The 15,941-nt window shown below is 47.6% G+C and overlaps 1 protein-coding gene and 1 long non-coding RNA gene across 7 annotated transcripts in view; one reads left to right on the top strand and one right to left on the bottom strand.

Moving 5' to 3' along the window:
* Positions 1–11,046, bottom strand: part of GMDS (GDP-mannose 4,6-dehydratase) — a 519,944-nt gene extending 508,898 nt beyond the window's left edge. Inside the window, exon 1 of one of the 5 annotated variants that reach the window (XM_024121917.2) lies at positions 10,808–11,046. In XM_024121917.2, coding sequence (XP_023977685.1) covers positions 10,808–10,909 — 102 coding nt within the window. In that variant the 5' untranslated portion in view covers positions 10,910–11,046. The remainder of the gene's footprint in view (positions 1–10,807) is intronic. The other 4 variants (XM_055080168.1, XM_055080167.1, XM_028478405.2 and 1 more) reach the window with 4 other exon arrangements.
* Positions 11,047–11,278: 232 nt separating this feature from the next.
* LOC102983486 (uncharacterized) lies at positions 11,279–13,478 on the top strand. Of its 2 annotated transcripts, none has more exons than XR_447353.3 (3): positions 11,279–11,536; positions 12,676–12,784; positions 13,239–13,478. It is a non-coding gene; the product is annotated as an uncharacterized lncRNA (long non-coding RNA). The 2 variants fall into 2 exon arrangements; XR_008615753.1 differs by having other exon boundaries at positions 13,227–13,478.
* The last annotated feature ends 2,463 nt before the right edge of the window (positions 13,479–15,941 follow it).

The following is a 15,941-nucleotide window of genomic DNA, read 5'->3' as shown; positions in this document are numbered from 1 at the left end:
GAAAAAAAGAAAGAAAGAAAGAGGAAGGAAGGAAGGAAGGAAGAAAGGAGGGAGAATTGAAGTATAACTGAAGTAACCTAGTTAACTTCAATCATGAAACTAAAGGGGAAAATGTTAGCTTTAATACCAGGAGGCGGGTACCACAGCACACTCCGGGCGGTGGGCAAGCAGAGCAGAATACAGGGCTTCCCCATCCACGGCTGCGTCCAGGCCTAGACGGGACACTGTGTGGCCGGGATCTCTCAGCTGCATTCCAAGCTGACATTTTAAATGGTTTACAGGTTATTAGAACTTGAACGTCATGCTCTCGGCTCACACTCAAGAGGAACAGACTGAATTCACTCCCTTCCCCAGAGCACTGCTGTTCCTTCCCAGGGACAGCATTTCTGGCCATGGTGATACCAGCCAGCCAGCCTCCAAAATCAAAACAACCTCGAGATCTCCACTCTCGCCTTCCTCACCACCCACCCCTGTACCGAACTAATCACAGAGTCCCGTTGTCCCTTTGATTCTCTTTCCCTCTCCACAACCAATGTCGTCTACATCTACATCCTTATAACCTAGCAGGTCTTCCTGGCTCTTCTACTCAAATTCACTCTGTGTGCCTACACCACGCTGCCCTCTCCTCTCACTCTCCCCCACGCTGGGAACGTACCACACATAAGTCATGTATTATACGTGATAAATATAAGCACCAGAATTTCAGAAGCAGTGTGTGTCAGGCACCACACTAGGCATTATTAAAATCATCCTATCTAATCTGCATATCACCTTGTGATGTGGGTATAATTAACTGCATTTTAAAGAAAAGGGAATTAGGGTTCAAGATTATTAAGTAACTCCTGGAAGGACGTTTTTTAAAGCAGGATTTGGGCCCAGCTTGCAGACTCACCGGAGGCTGAGCTCCACTCATGCCCCTGCTTATTTAATCAATCCCACACCCCTCAACCTGCTCTTCCAGGCCTCCCGGGACCTGCACGTCTGGACTTTCCATATACTATCTGCCATACTCCATCCACACGCCGCCCTCTGCAGGGAGCTCAGTCCCTCGCTGCCCCCCTCTCCCAACCTGACCACCCCCCGAGGGCAGCCCACGGGGCCCTCGCAGCCGCACTGGTCCCCACCGCCCTCCTTTCCCGGCCACTGTCTGCAAAGCCACTCCTTACACTGTCGGCCACAGGCGCAGCCTCGCCTCGGCACCTACACGTCTGCTTCCTCCCCTACCTACTCCGAGTCCTGTACCACGTCTTACGCTCTGCACTTTACACGCTGGGGATACTACAGGGAACAAAACATTTAAAAGTATATGCTAGTTCAAATAATCGTACACCTAATATTCTAGTACAAAACAAAATTACCTGATTTTAACCTCTTATGTCTCTGTCTACAATACTGGCTCAAAAATTAGTTGTCAGACCCTAAAACAAATATCAATTGTCTGGGTGACACTAACTCACCATTAGGAACTATATTGGGAGTATTCTGTTAAACTCAAATTTGATCAGCCAAAAAGAAAAATTTGACCTGCCCCCTAGGTTATGTCATCACACAATGACAGTTCATAAATGCTTCCTCACTTGGCCTGTGATTCCCCGGTGCATACATAAATATACCTGATCAAATAATTGGCAAGGTCTCCAAATGGAATAAATGTTAAAGGCTGGAAATACAGCTTTTGAGATGGAAAAGTGAGAATGAACACAGGAACATCCTTCACGGAATACTAGACTATGAGGATTTCCACATCAAAAAGAAGAAAAAAGGAGCATATAGGGGATCCTTCAGCAGCTCAGCTTCCTACAGAAAGGCCTCACAACTAACCCTTTTAATCCAGTGGCATATTCATAACCAGAAGCTTCCAAGCTAAGTGATGCTCAATAACTCTGCTGAACTAATGATACCACGGATCATTTTGATTTAAGGGAAGACTCCTTGTGATCCAGTGACTCACTTATTATTAACACAGCAATTAACATGCTGTAAACTTACCTGTCAAATTACTCGTCCCCCCTAGACTATCAGCTCCTTGAGAACAATATCATATCCATCTTGCTGGTGGCTAGACGCCTAGCACCTAACTCAACACAGAATGAATCTCAGCAGATATTTACTGAATGAATAGACCCTCCACTATTAAACACTAAGCTCAAAACACAGATTCTTATATTTTTAAATATTTCAATCCAAAAAATAAATAACAGGAATTTTAAATCCTTCCTCACCAAAAAACCACTTCATTTGGTAAAACCTACCAGGGCAGACAGCTCAGAATTTCTGCTTTAACCTTAAAAGTTCTAGCAAAATACAATTCATATGTGAATTTCTTCCCAGTTTACACACTCAATTATAAATTCACTACAGTTAACAGTCACTGGTTTTATTTTTTTTTAATTCTCCTATCGGCCTTAGCTTTGAAATTGATATTAAATGACTGCACTGCTTAAATACAAGACTTTTTTGCACACAATAAACTATAATTAGTGTTCAATCCTAAAGTTATAGCACGCTCCACTCTGAACAGACTTTAGAGATCACCAGGTGATCCCTCCTTATTATGGATTAAGAAAAAATTAAGGCTATACAACTAATTGGTGTTAAAACCCAGCCTCTGATTCTCAGGTCCACGCTCTTTCCTCAGTTAATCAATTAATTATGTGTAATGTAAAGACATAAAAAAAAGTTTCACCGCATAACAGTCTTTGACCAAAGCAGGACAGGACTGAAGACATCCTTCTCATTCCCAGTTATGCCAAGCCTTTCCTCCTGGACCACAAATCACAGTAAGGAGGATTAGAGTCCAGTCCACTGCCCACAATCCTCTCACACGGGAAGATAAGACCGGCCCCCAGATCTGCTTTGCACTGTAAGACACACGGGACCAGGACGTCAAATCTGTTTATAGCCTGTGGCTGATTCCAAATCCCAAGGAACTTTCCGCCCCAGGCAACAGACTCCCCCCACGGAGCAAGGCTGACTTTGGTGCCCTCCACATTCAATGTCCTTTCCCCATATTGGAGTACTCTCACTATCTGGTTAGCACTGTGAAGAGAGGTCCATTCTAGTCATGGGGCAAATGCCCTATTCCATGCCAGACTTCTTTTCTATTCGGTAGGAATAACTCTTCCAACCTGGCAGCAAAGGTAAATACCCTGCCCAAATCGATGCGGCTCCTAAGTAGCTAAGCAGTACCCACGCTGGCCAAGAAATCCAACTCCTCTTCCGCTTGTCCCAAGACAGAGTCCCAGCATTTAGGGAGTTCGCAAGATAAGCCAGCAACAAATTAATTAATGGTATGACCTAAATGACAGCCAAGAAAATAAAATAAGGGGCATATAACGTAGTGATTAATACAGGCTTATTTTACTACTATAATCCATATCTTTCCACAATTGCAAAAACAAACAAAAAACTCTTGAATATGCTTTATTTTTCAATTTTGATACACCATCTATTTACCTCTCCTTAGAAGTTATTTGTTAATTCTAGTCATAAACTTGACAGAAAATAAAATTACCGGGATTTACATTTCACCTCTGACTTTGCAAACAAGGACAGGAGTGACCTTTGGGCTACCTGTTTAACCTCTGCATTCCTCAGGGGTGACAAGAAAACCGCCTCAGAGGAGGGCTCCCTTGCTCCAGAAAGGAAACAGGTGTAAAGCCCGCTAAGCGGTGCCTGGCAGAGTGAACGCTCGACACACCTTAGTTACTGTCATCCACCCACCATCACCGCCATCATCACCACCCAGGACAGGAGTGTCACAGGGAGCTCATTTTTGTCTGTTCTGTTCACTGTCGTCTCCCCAGTGCCTGACACATCGCTGGCACTCAAACATCCGTCGACCGAAGTAATGATGAGCACTAGGACTTCTATGACTAAGTAGAGGACGATCTGCCCCCAAATGTAATTGCCTCCAAGAGAAAAGATTAATTAAGCAAAAAACAACAACAACAACAACAAAAAAACACACCAAATTGCTACTGGAAATTTTTGGGATATGAAACAGAGACCCACTCTCAGCCCGAATGCAAGGCTTACTGGAAGAGAGAAGAGAGGAGGCTCCTCTCAAGTCAAGGAAGCATCTCTTCAGATTAAACTACCACCTGGAGAAAAGGCAAGTCCAAAGTATCCGTTAAGGGCACTTTGCAGGCCAAAAGATTTTCCAGCTTACATGACGGGGTACAAGAGTCTAGAACAGGAGATTTCTTAGTCTCCTCGGGAATCTGGGCCTTGACAGCAAGGACAAACCCCACTCTGCAGAGAGGAAAGAAGCACAGCAAGTGAACCGGGAGCTGTAAGTCCAGTCCACATGCAGGTGGAGAAGGGCCCTCGCCCGCCTCTCCCCACCACCCGGAGACCTCGCTGTCCCTGTGCACACCGGGCCACGGGCAAGCTCTGCAGCCACAGGCTCCGACCAGACCGCCCTCGCCCAGGCTGCAGCCCCGGCCCGCTTCTGAGGGCCCACAAAGCGGCTGCTGGCTCTTGACCCTCCACCGGGAGTTCTGTGGGCAGGGAAGCCATGCTGCTCCCCCATCCCCATTTCTTACCGTAAAACCCTCAGACAACCGGAAAGAACGCTGGGGAAGGTACCACCAGTCTTCAGCAGGCTTCGCGGAGAGCAGCCCTCGGGCCCCTTCCCCACCCCCACCCCAGACCTCTCCTACCACACACAGGCTAGTAATGTTAATATCACCTAACCAGCACTGGAAAGCACTAATCAAAAAGCAGCCTTTAAAAACAACCTGCTTCTCAAGAGCAGTGAACTTGTACAGTTTGTCAACAATCTGGCCAACAGAGCTAGTCTGACTTGACACAGGAGAGAAGGTCCTGAGAAAAGACTAGTGCAGGAGGTTCTCAGGCAAATCTGAAGTTCTCCAAATCTCAGTTTCCTTGCTCGGTATAGGGAGGACAGTAAAAATACCTACCACCCACAGTTAAATGAGATAATTTATATAAAATGCTGGGCACACTGCCTGGCACACAGCAATCATTCCATCAATGTCAGTAAATTTTTTCTGTGCCCTCCCCCCGAATAATTACCTACCAAGTGTCCAGAATCCTGGTTAAAGGCAAACATTTTGCCTCACTCCTTAAGCCTGATTCTTTACATGGAATCATAGCCAAATAATCCCAGTTTAGTGAAAACCTCTAACAAAAGTTGAGGAAAGGCTGCTTCAAAGGACAGGCAAGTTGAGAACTCCACACCTCAAAGAAAGCCGTTCAAGATCACAAGACAATTAGCAGTTCTCGTAGCTCATCTCAGCGATCAGGTGGTAACTAATAAAACTCCCCTCGATTTCAGCCCTGGAGTCCCGAAGCCCCACGTTGGAGACAGAAGCACTGGGCTTTCGCACATAACGGGGAGACAGGCCATGCTCAAGAAGTCTGCAGGCTCCGGAGGCAACTCTAGCTCGGGACAGCATACGCCTCCAATGAAGCGAGTGTCCGAGTTCTCTAAGGAATGGCCTAACGTGAACCCCCTTCTCTAGTCCCTGTATTTTATCAATTTTCCTTTGTAAGTTAAATACTAAAGACTCCTATTTAATTGCCTCTCAATTTTTTCAAACTGCAAATATTTTGTCAGAAAAAGATGTTAAATGTTATAAAACTTAACATAAAGTCACCTTTTCCTTAAATACTGAAATAGATTTGATTGCTTTTCAGGTGTAATTTATTATTATTCAACTTTACAGAACACCATGCTACACATTTCACTACCACAGACTCCTTTACCCCAATTTTTCTGGCTCAAAGCAGCCCCTTTGCTGTTGTCAGTGAAGGACTGTGTTGATCAGTCCTAGCTCCAGTGCTAACCGGCTGTGTGACATGGGAAATCACACCTTCTCAGCCTCCCTTCCTCCTCCACACAATGATGGTTATTTAACTCCAGTACTAAGATCTCAACGCGCATGCCAACGGAATATTTTTTTTAATTCAATGGTTAACATGAGTACAAAAACAGTAGTAAATCTATCATACAAAACTGGATATGTTACTTTTTTTCCCTGAAATGGGTATTTTCTAAATCCTTTAAATCTGAAGTTACAATAAATCATTTTATCTCCTAAATTGCAACTATGTTGGGTATATACTGTCCAATTCCCCCACAGTACCCTGAAATGCCTTGCTTCTACCCAACCAACAACAACTGCATTCTGTTCTCATTTCTACAGACTTCTACAACTTCCAGGCAAGTTTTCTGCACGATAATAAACATCAGTAAGTAAAGGCTTAATTATGAAATATTTTGAGTACCTAACCTTTACCAGTTATGCTAGGATAGGGGATAAGTGATTAAGACACTTTTTTCCTAAACCCAAGGAGTCACAATCCTGTAAAGACATAGCACTGTGCCATCACTCCCATCCCTCTCCCAGGCAGATATCACTAATCTATCATGGGCCTCTCCCTTGAACTGGACACAGCTTTGGCTCCGTGATTCCATGTAGCCATTACCAATCAAATAGGCTTATTTTAATAGACTTCATCACATTTCACTAAATCTCCATCTACACAAGTGATGATTCTGATGCCGATACTGGAATGCAGAAATTTGCGGGACACCAAATATGGATTAGAAAGTAAAACCAGAAGATGTAATATGCCCGTCATCTATTATGATCCCATTGAAGCATTATTTAAAAGGGTTAAGGAAAACTGTGGAAAGAATGGTACTTCCTGCCAATTCTCAATTTCCATTTTCCAGCATCTTAAATTAATTCTTAAATGAAGAAGATAAAGCCTGTGAGAGCCACCTGAGTCTAGGGAATCTGGGTATCTGTTTTAAACATGCTCTCTTTAAAGGCTATGGTTGTCTGATGGCAGCTAGAACATGCTCAAAAGAAAATAATTAAATTAGTGAAAATAAAAAATAAGGCCATAAAAATAAAATTCTGAAACAAAATATTACGGCTTAAATAATCTGCCTGACAGCTCAAAGGGTCCATCTCTTTCCTCTATGCAAGACTTGGTAAAAATGTGTTGTCTTCCAACAGCAGACAAGTTAACTCCTCTTGACCAGGACTAACTTTCCAACCATTTAAACGCTTTGCCTTCCATGTGTCATGGTGCAGAACTCTGGACTTGGTGCTTGCTTAGATGTCTGACCACATCTAAAGCGCTTCCTAAGGAAAACCTAGGCTACTTGCAGGTGTGGAGGACCTCAACGTGTCAGTTCCTCCATATTTAAAACACCAATATTAATTTCGTACCAAGGACACCTGACAAGGTAATCTACAGTTCCAACTTGCCTACACTCCTGGCAGAGACTAGCTTGACATAACAGATATCAGAAAGGGAAAAATCCACAAACGCTAACCATTCAGTTCTCTAAAGTCTCCATGTACCAAAAAATGTGCTCCCACAGTCCGTCGGGGTAACAAGAGCGTCCTGAGGAGATGACTCTATCGAGCTCATTGTGCATCATGTTATTCTGTGTCCCCCTGAGAGTTCAGTACTAACAAAGTTCCACGTGCCCACCCACTCTGTCTCAATGGTCAGGAAGCTCAAAGCTGAATTTCATGTCCACCTGGCAGCCGTCCTCAGTGCTGGGGACACTACCTCCATCTTTCTACAGCCTTCACTGCAGACTCCTATTTTTTTCATTCTTCTTAGGACGGTCCAACGCTGTGTGTTTTTTTGTTTGTTTTTTTTTTTAATAAATTTATTTATTTATTTATTTTGGCTGCATTGGGTCTTTGTTGCTGCGCATGGGCTTTCTCTGGTTGTGGCGAGTGGGGGCTACTCTTTGCTGTGGTGCGCCGCCTTCTCGTTGCGGTGGCTTCTCTTGTTGTGGAGCACGGGCTCTAGGCGCACGGGATTCAGTAGTTGCGGCACGTGGGCTCAGTAGTTGTGGCTCGTGGGCTCTAGAGCGCAGGCTCAGTAGTTGTGGCGCACGGGCTTACTTGCTCCGCGGCATGTGGGATCTTCCCGGACCAGGGCTTGAACCCGTGTCGCCTGTGTTGGCAGGCAGATTCTTAACCACTGCGCCACCAGGGAAGCCCACGCTGTGTTTTTTTATTGAAGCCACCTCAGAATCTTTTTGGAAATAAGCAAGGGGTACAAAATGTAATAAATTCTCTTTCCTCCCATTATTACTATGTTTGGTCCTCATGGCCCCCCAAACTCTCCCCTCTCTGCACTCCTGTACACGCTGTTCTCCCCAAACACAGCCCCTGCTACTGCCAGCATTCAGTGAGGTTGGATGAACCAGGCATGTGGCCCCTAACATATCTGTAAAATACGGATTTTGACATGTGCGTTAAGTCCCTCAAAAACTGTGAGATCCTGGAGGGCAGAGAGTACAGCTTACGTAGGCTCTTGCTCCCAGCAGCCTCAAAGCAAGCCTTGCACCCTGCAGACACACAGTAGAGACAAGTTCTCTTCATGGGAAGAGTAAGTCAACATTTTGGAAGCCCACTAGGTGAAGCCACATGGGAGGCAGTAAGCTCAAAAGAAGGTTTCTACCCGAAAGGAGTTAACAAACCAAAGAACTAAGCTATGGAAACTACCTATGTAGCCAACATGGATTGCACATCTGTAAATACAAAGAATTGAAAATACAAAGCCTGGAATAGTTGCATTTGGCTAAGGCTTTTAGCGGAGTTAAAAGGAGTAAGACTCGTGAGGGCATTCAGGCGCAAAATAATGACCCCATGGAGGTACAAGGCAGCAATATTCAGGGACCAGCAATAACATTTCCCCGGGTGTAGCAAAGAGCAAGCATAATTAGACCATGAGGTGAGCCCTGGGGATGGCTGGCGGAGGGCCTTGAAGCGGCAATGCAGAGCACAGCCTGGTTTTCTTCGAGGTGATTTAATAAGGTAAAAAAAACTCCGGGAAATGATTCACAACTACTGTCAGGAAGAGACGGGAGGAAGAAAGCTGGGGTGACTGCTGACAGTGAGCACTGGAGATGCGCAGCAGACAGGCACCCTGGCTACCTGCACGCATTCTCAGGGTGAACGTGAGACAACATGCAAGAGCCCATCTTAGCACTAAGGCCACGACAGCCCTAGGGGCCAGAGCAGCGGTTTCAACCTCACCTTGAATCTGAGACCTCTTCTTAGAGTAAAACAATCCCTCTCTCCCCTACTCCCCCTGTCCCTGTCTCTCTGTCTCTGTCTCTGTCTCTCTCTCTCTCACACACACACACACACACACACACACACACACACACACACACACACACACACACACACACACACACACACACACCTGTAACTTAATGTGGGTGGCTTACCACAGAGGCAATATAACAAAATGGCTTAGAGAAACTCTTGGGTTCAGATCTCAGCCCTGACACTCATGAGGTGTGCGCCCTCAGGGAACATACTTAACCTTACTTACTAAGCCAGGTGTAAAATGGGGACAAAAACTGTACCTGCCTCTTTCATAGGAACATATAAAATGTTCAGCAGAGTGAGTAGCTCAACAAGCTCTCACCCCACACGACTAAGAAACTGGACAGCAGGTATGGCTCTCCAGACCCTTTGCATTAACCTCACAGCACTCCGAGACCCACGGTGGGAGTCACTGTCCTGGGAGATAAATGTGAAGCAGAGCAGTAAACTCCACCAGCAGGGATTTACGTGGCAACCAGAGTTCAGCACTGTGCCAGGGGCTGCAGAAGCCAGCACAACACCCAACAAGTGAGGGGACAATGCACAGGGTGGGGTTGGGGGTAAGTGGGAGATACTGGTGCAGAGGTTAGAAGGAGCCTGACCCTCAAGCAGGGGTTTTAAGGTGGAAATGAAGTGGAGAGCCAAAACTGTCTGGCCAGGGAGTAGCTTAGGAAGACAGCCTGGAGGAGGCCACTCAGCACCAACCCGACCACTGCACTCCCGGCTCTAAATAAGGTTTCCCTTCTAACCTGCATGGATTCACGCTGCTGGCACTTCAGTAGGCATAAGCCATACCAACAGAGTTACACGAACAAATTAACTAATTTCTCCGTAATACTGAAAGTATGCAGGCGCTTGACTGAATTTGAGGGTTCTTTTACTCAGCCTCAGATCCCTGAAAACCCCTCCCTCCAGTTTTCAAACCGGGGTTTACTGTAATTACCTTAAACACAGCACGATGCATGAGTAACTAGGAAGTAATCAGGTATCCAGCAGTTACAACTGTCTAATGCCCTTTGACTGTACGTCTAGACAGTTTCTACCTCTTTTCTCCTGCCAGAGTCTGAGAGCAGTGTGAAACCCAACTGGACACTTCCTAGCGCTTTCACCGCGGGCCTCGGTTTCCTCATCTGTGAAGTGGAGATCATAAGAGCACCGCCTCAAAGAGCAGCTGGGAAAACTAAATGAGGTCCTATCAGCCAAGTGACTGCGCGTAATAAGCACAGCCTACGTGCTCATTAGGATTATCACCTTTATTCACCCCATCACTTCCTGAGCACCGGGTGTCGGCACCGCCACCGCCCGGGGGGACCCGAGAGGCCCGGCCCGGCGCGGGCCGGGCTCCGGACACTCCTGAGGGTCTGGGGCAGGGAGGGGACCCGGCCCGAGCCCGGACCAGCCTGCCCCACGTCCAGGTTGCGGCCGCGGTCTCGGAAGTTCCTGCGAGGTGGGCTTTTAACGTGTAAGAAAACACAAAACAGGAAAACATTTCCTGGTCTGTGACTGCACAGCACCGCTCCCTCTTACTTCCTCCGCGACCTGGGACCCGGGCGAGGGGACCGGGCAGCAAGTGAGGCCCCGCGCGAGGGCACCGGCCTCCCCGCGGCCCAAGCCCCCAGCGCCCCCGCGGCCGCCCCCCCGGCGCCCCGAGCGCACACGTGCCCGCGGCCCCCGGCCCCGCTCACCTGGCCCGTGATGCCCGTGATGAGCGCCACCTTCCTGGGCTTGCCCGTCTCGCCGTCCCCGGAGCCGCGGGAGCTGGGGCAGCGCGCTGCTGCCTGGGCCATGTCCGCGCGCACTGAAGAGAGGCGCCGACCGACGGGGGTGTGCCGCGCGAGCCTCCTCGCCGGCTGCAAGGACCAGCCCCGCGCCGCCCGCCGCCGCACTCTGACAGGGCCGCCTGGGAGGCCGGCGGGGCGGGCCAGGGGCGGGGCGGCCGGACTGCGGCCTGGCGGGCGCAGCGTCAGCCGCATCACCGCGCGACGCACCGCCGCGCCGGCGGCAGGCCCCGCCCTCCCCGCCGGCGGCCTCACAGCCAGAGCAGGCCCCGCCCACTGCCGGCAGCGCGGGAGCCAGGCGGGGCGGGGCTTGTAGGCGGTGCTTGCGCCTGAAGGGCGGGGCGTCGGGCGGGCCTGCGCGGGCTTGTCCAGATCCTCAGGAGAGGCTGGGATGCCGGGTCTTTGCGCCAGGCATGCTCCTTGCAAGGGCTGGCAGTGGACGGGGTGGGCCGTCGGCGGCCCGGCTTCACCATCTCTCGCTGCACATCTTCCTCCCAACCCTCCCGAATCTCCCAGGAATCGTCACACTATTCGAGGATGCTGGGAAGAAGTAGGGGCAGACCTTTCCCTTAGGAGAAAGCCCTGAATCCCTCCCGTCCGAATCTAGGGGTCACGGACCCTGGGTCATCGGCTTTGGTAAGTAATTCCTGGAAACCTGCTGCAATGCCCTTTGAGGAGTCTGGTTCTCTGTTTCCTGAAGGGCACTAGCGTTACAAGGCCCCTGAATGGGGTCACGGATAGGGGCAATGACCGGCCTCACGCCTAACCTGCTTTCTGGATCTTCTCGCGTTTTTCTGAGGCTTGGAACCAGGCACGAGATTCCAAGTAACTCGATTCAAAATGCTGTAGTCAGCGGACTGGCAGAACAAGACGAAAGTTTCTGACCGCAGCCATGTGCAGCGGAAGGAAATGTTGAAAAGACTGCACAGGTCAGTAAACCTGGACATGCCGAATTTCAAAAAGTAATTCAGATGCAAGGTGGCGGCCTAGCTTGACGTCTGTCGAATTTGGCTTCCGTGTGACAGCTGCACGTCGGGCAGGGAGAGGAGAGGAGCTGACTCAGACGCTGGCAGGGTAGCAGGTGTGTGTACCTAAGCATTGGCCAGAACCAGGGAGGAGAGAGGAACTTCCTTGTCCCCACTGCTCTGCTTCTCTGCACTGTACATACTCCTCTCCTCAACGGATCAGCACAGACCAGCGCTTGAAATCACAAACTGAGTGACTAGGAGGTGCCCAACCTAACCTGCAAGACCCTTACAGACTTGGGACTTCCCTGGCGGTCCAGTGGTCAAGACTCGGTAGTTCCACTGCAGGCGGGGGTGCGGGTTCGATCCCTGGTCGGGGAACTAGGATCCTGCATGCTGGCAGGGCCCGTACAAAATTGGGGGGGGGGTGTGGAAAGACTCTTACAGCCTTCAAATCCCAAAATAGAAAAGCTCAGGATTTCATTAAAAATCTCTCTGTCCCCTAAGCATGTTAGCAATATGCCTTAACTTTTTTTTTTTTTTTTTGCCTTAACTTTATGGATAGACTTGTCTCTGGATTCACTTGCCTTTCCCCTGTCCTTTCCATTCAGAGAATGACTGAAAGAAGGTCTGTTACTAGCCCCAGCAGAGGGCTGCATCACTGGTGAACAGAGAGGCCCTGAGGCAGAGGAGAGGAAACCCTCTCACTAGGGGAACTCGCTATAAGCAAGAAATGTCTTTGAAATCTACTAGATTCTATTAAAAATGTACGTTTGTTTTAATAGAAATATGCTTTGAATTAATTTGCAGATAAATTATTTAACATTCCCCCAAATTGCTGAAAAAATGGATCCTTAGGGAGGATGTGGCAAGTTTATCTGGCAGCCGAGACCTGCGATCACACTGCTGGCCTGTCCTGGTAAGCATGACAGTGGAAGACCCATGGAAAGAAAATCAATTATATTTTAGGGCCTGCAAATAAAATAATTACAAAATATTGAGGGAAATGGTAGCTCAGAGATACAGTGGGAGGTTTAAAAAGAAGGATATTTCTCTAGAAAAATTCTCTGAAGAAAGGTGATGAGACAGGAAGACAGGAGTAAAGCCGTTTTGGAAAAGGACCGGGGAATGGCCTTGAGTTAGTGGGCTTGACAGGCCCAGTAAAACAAAGCACCTAAAGCCTTGGCCTTCTGAGACAATAACCAGAGACCCACAGGAGTAGAAGATTATCTCTGTTCCACTGATGAATGTACATAGTTTCCAAAGAACAAAAGCAGGACTGTAAAACCGCCACCTAGCAGAACCACCAAACTGCCAGTTCCCTGAAAGATATAGATAAACGCCTGACACACATTCCTAAGTTGTTTTTGCAGGAAGCAGACGAAAACTGCTGACTACAAGCATGTTGACCCCAGACCTATTGAAACCAGATGGTCGATGATGCTCGAAACTTCACCTTGACGCCAGCGAATCGGAGACCTGAGCACAGGCTTGTCAGGCTCCTGCATCCCCTCCCTCACATGGCCTTTAAAACTCCTCCCCTGAAAGTCCTCGGGGAGCTGGCATTCTTTCATACCTTCTCCCTGGTGCACCAGCTCTCCTTCCAATAAAAAGCTTTGCTCGCTTAGGAGTCTTGTGGGAGCGACACTCATTTCTATGGTCTTGCTGTCCCAGAATCTGGAGAGGGCCCGAGAACAGTGGTAGAGCAGTATATTGGTTGGCTGAGGCTGCCACAGGTTGAGAGCTTAAACAACAGAATTTTGTTTCCTCACAGTTCTGGAGGCTGGAAGTCCAAGATCAGGTGTTAGCAGGGTTGGTTCCTTCTGTAGCCTCTCTCCTTGGCTTAGAGGCGGCTACCTCCGGGTAACAAGTGTCAGAATTGAGTTATGCTGGGACTTCCCTGGCGGTCCAGTGGTTAAGACACCACGCTTCCACTGCAGGGGGTATGGGGTCAATCCCTGGCCAGAAAAAAAAAAAATTGAGTTGCATTGTTAGGGCACACCCAGCTGATGTCGGAGGGTTGCTCCTTGGTGGTATGGGAAACCCTCCCCAAAACACATTGGAATTGTGTCCAGAACCTTATATAACATGTCATCTAAGAATGGTGATGCAATTTGTAAAAAGCTGTTGCCAAGGTCACATAGCTAGTAGCTGGTTACGGTAAAAATCATGATTGGCTCTTCCAACTCCATTCCATATTCTATTTGGAAAAACTGAAGCGCTAAAGCCCACATTTCCCAGGTTATGTTGCATCCAGAGTTTTGGAAATTGAGTTCCACCAGTCAGACTGTGACAGGTGGAAGGGAAACAGGCACCATCTTTCTCCTGCTGGTCACATAGTAGAAAAGTTTTCGGCAGCTAGGTTCCAAGTTTAGGTCTGTCACAAGTTGCATGAGTACCGGAGCCGGTCAGGGTGGTGGCGGCAGCAGCTTCCTAAATTCTGGCTTGGAGTTCTGGGGGTGCGCCCTTGACATCAGCAGCCCAGTGATAGCCCTCTAGCTTCTGCTCCTCCACTCCTTACAAAGTTTTTTTTTTTTTCCCTAAACCAAGGTTTTTATTGAAATCATTGTAGATTAAAATGTATTTGTAAGAAATAATGCAGTGACATGCCATGTACCCTTTACCCAATTTCCCCCATGGTCACATGCTCAAAAACTACAGTGCAACATCACAAGCAGGGTATTGACATTGATACAATTTGCTGCTATTATGCAGATTTCCCCAGTTTTACCTGTACTCATTTGTACATACGTGTGTTTAGCTTTATGCCATTTTATCACATGTATAGGTTCGTTTATCTACCACCAAGATCAAAATACAGAATATCTGGCAACACAAGGGTGCCTCCTGCTGCCCTTTAACAGCCCCATCTCTCACCCCTGGAAACCACTAATCTGCCCTTGACTTCTCAAGTTTTGTCACTTCAAAAAGTATTATAAATGGACTCATACAGCTTGCAGTCTGTGGGAACTGGCTTTTTTCACTGAGCCTAAGTTTCCTGGGGGTCCATCCCTGTCGTGTGTATCAGCGGCCCATCCCTTTTTATTGTTGAGTAGCAATCCATGGTGTGGATACCCCAGGCTTGTGCAGCCATTCACCCGTTGAAGGATATTTGGGCTGCTTCTAGTCTGGGGCTGCTACAGATAAAGCTGCTATGAACATTCATGTACAGGTTTTTGTGTGACTATAGTTTTCGCTTAGCCCAAGAGGGTAATTGCTGGGCCATATAGTAATTGCATGTTTAGTTGGGGTTTTTTGTTTGTTTGTTTTGTTTTAAACTTCCAAATTGTTTTCTTGCAAAGAGTTTGTTAACAGAATATCTTGCCCTAAATCCCTTCCTACGTGAATTGCCTTCGGTGTTTTCTGTGTCCCACTCTAAATTCTGATGGACACGGCAGTACAGACGAGACAGAGACTCCAGACAGGTACCCTTAACCTCCATAGAAAGGCCAACAAAATGGTTATGTGTATGTGTGTGTGTGCGTGTGCGTGTGCGTGTGCATGTGTGTGTGTGCGTGTGCAGGGAAAACATCCAGGGGGAAAGAAGAGACCATTTCCTTTTTATTTTCCCTCTATTTCAGGATTTATACCAGTTTTCCAATAAATAAAGCAGGATAGAAGTAGCAAATTTTTAAGTCAAATCTTATCAGCTCCAACTCCACTGGAGATGAGACAACTCAGACCTCTGTCTTCCACTGTGTTTCTCTTCAGAATAAGATTAACTTGTGTGAGTCTCCTGTCTTAGGATTTGTGGCAGAAGCAGCAGAGTTTTAGAAACAGAATTGGAAGGTTTGTGAGGACTTCCTGAAATCCGTGACCTCCACTTTGGGGTTTCCCACTTGACAAATGAAATCACAATATGGCAAGTTTTTTAGACCATGATTTTAGAAAAAGGAAAATGTATCCAAAACAATCGAAGACATGTATTTCTCACATCCTCACTCATACAATTTCCCATCAGATAGCTCTCTGTCTTCAGGCAAACATGTATTAGAAGGATGCTTTCTGGGCCCTGTTATACACACTCTTATCTCTAGTGGAGCGTGCGTGCCTGATGTCACCTTGCCCCTACCTCC

The sequence above is a fragment of the Physeter macrocephalus genome, chromosome 18, assembly GCF_002837175.3.
Source record: "Physeter macrocephalus isolate SW-GA chromosome 18, ASM283717v5, whole genome shotgun sequence".
NCBI classification, from domain to species: domain Eukaryota; kingdom Metazoa; phylum Chordata; class Mammalia; order Artiodactyla; family Physeteridae; genus Physeter; species Physeter macrocephalus.
Note: the sequence above shows the minus strand (reverse complement) of the source record. Positions and strands in the feature narration are given on the sequence as shown.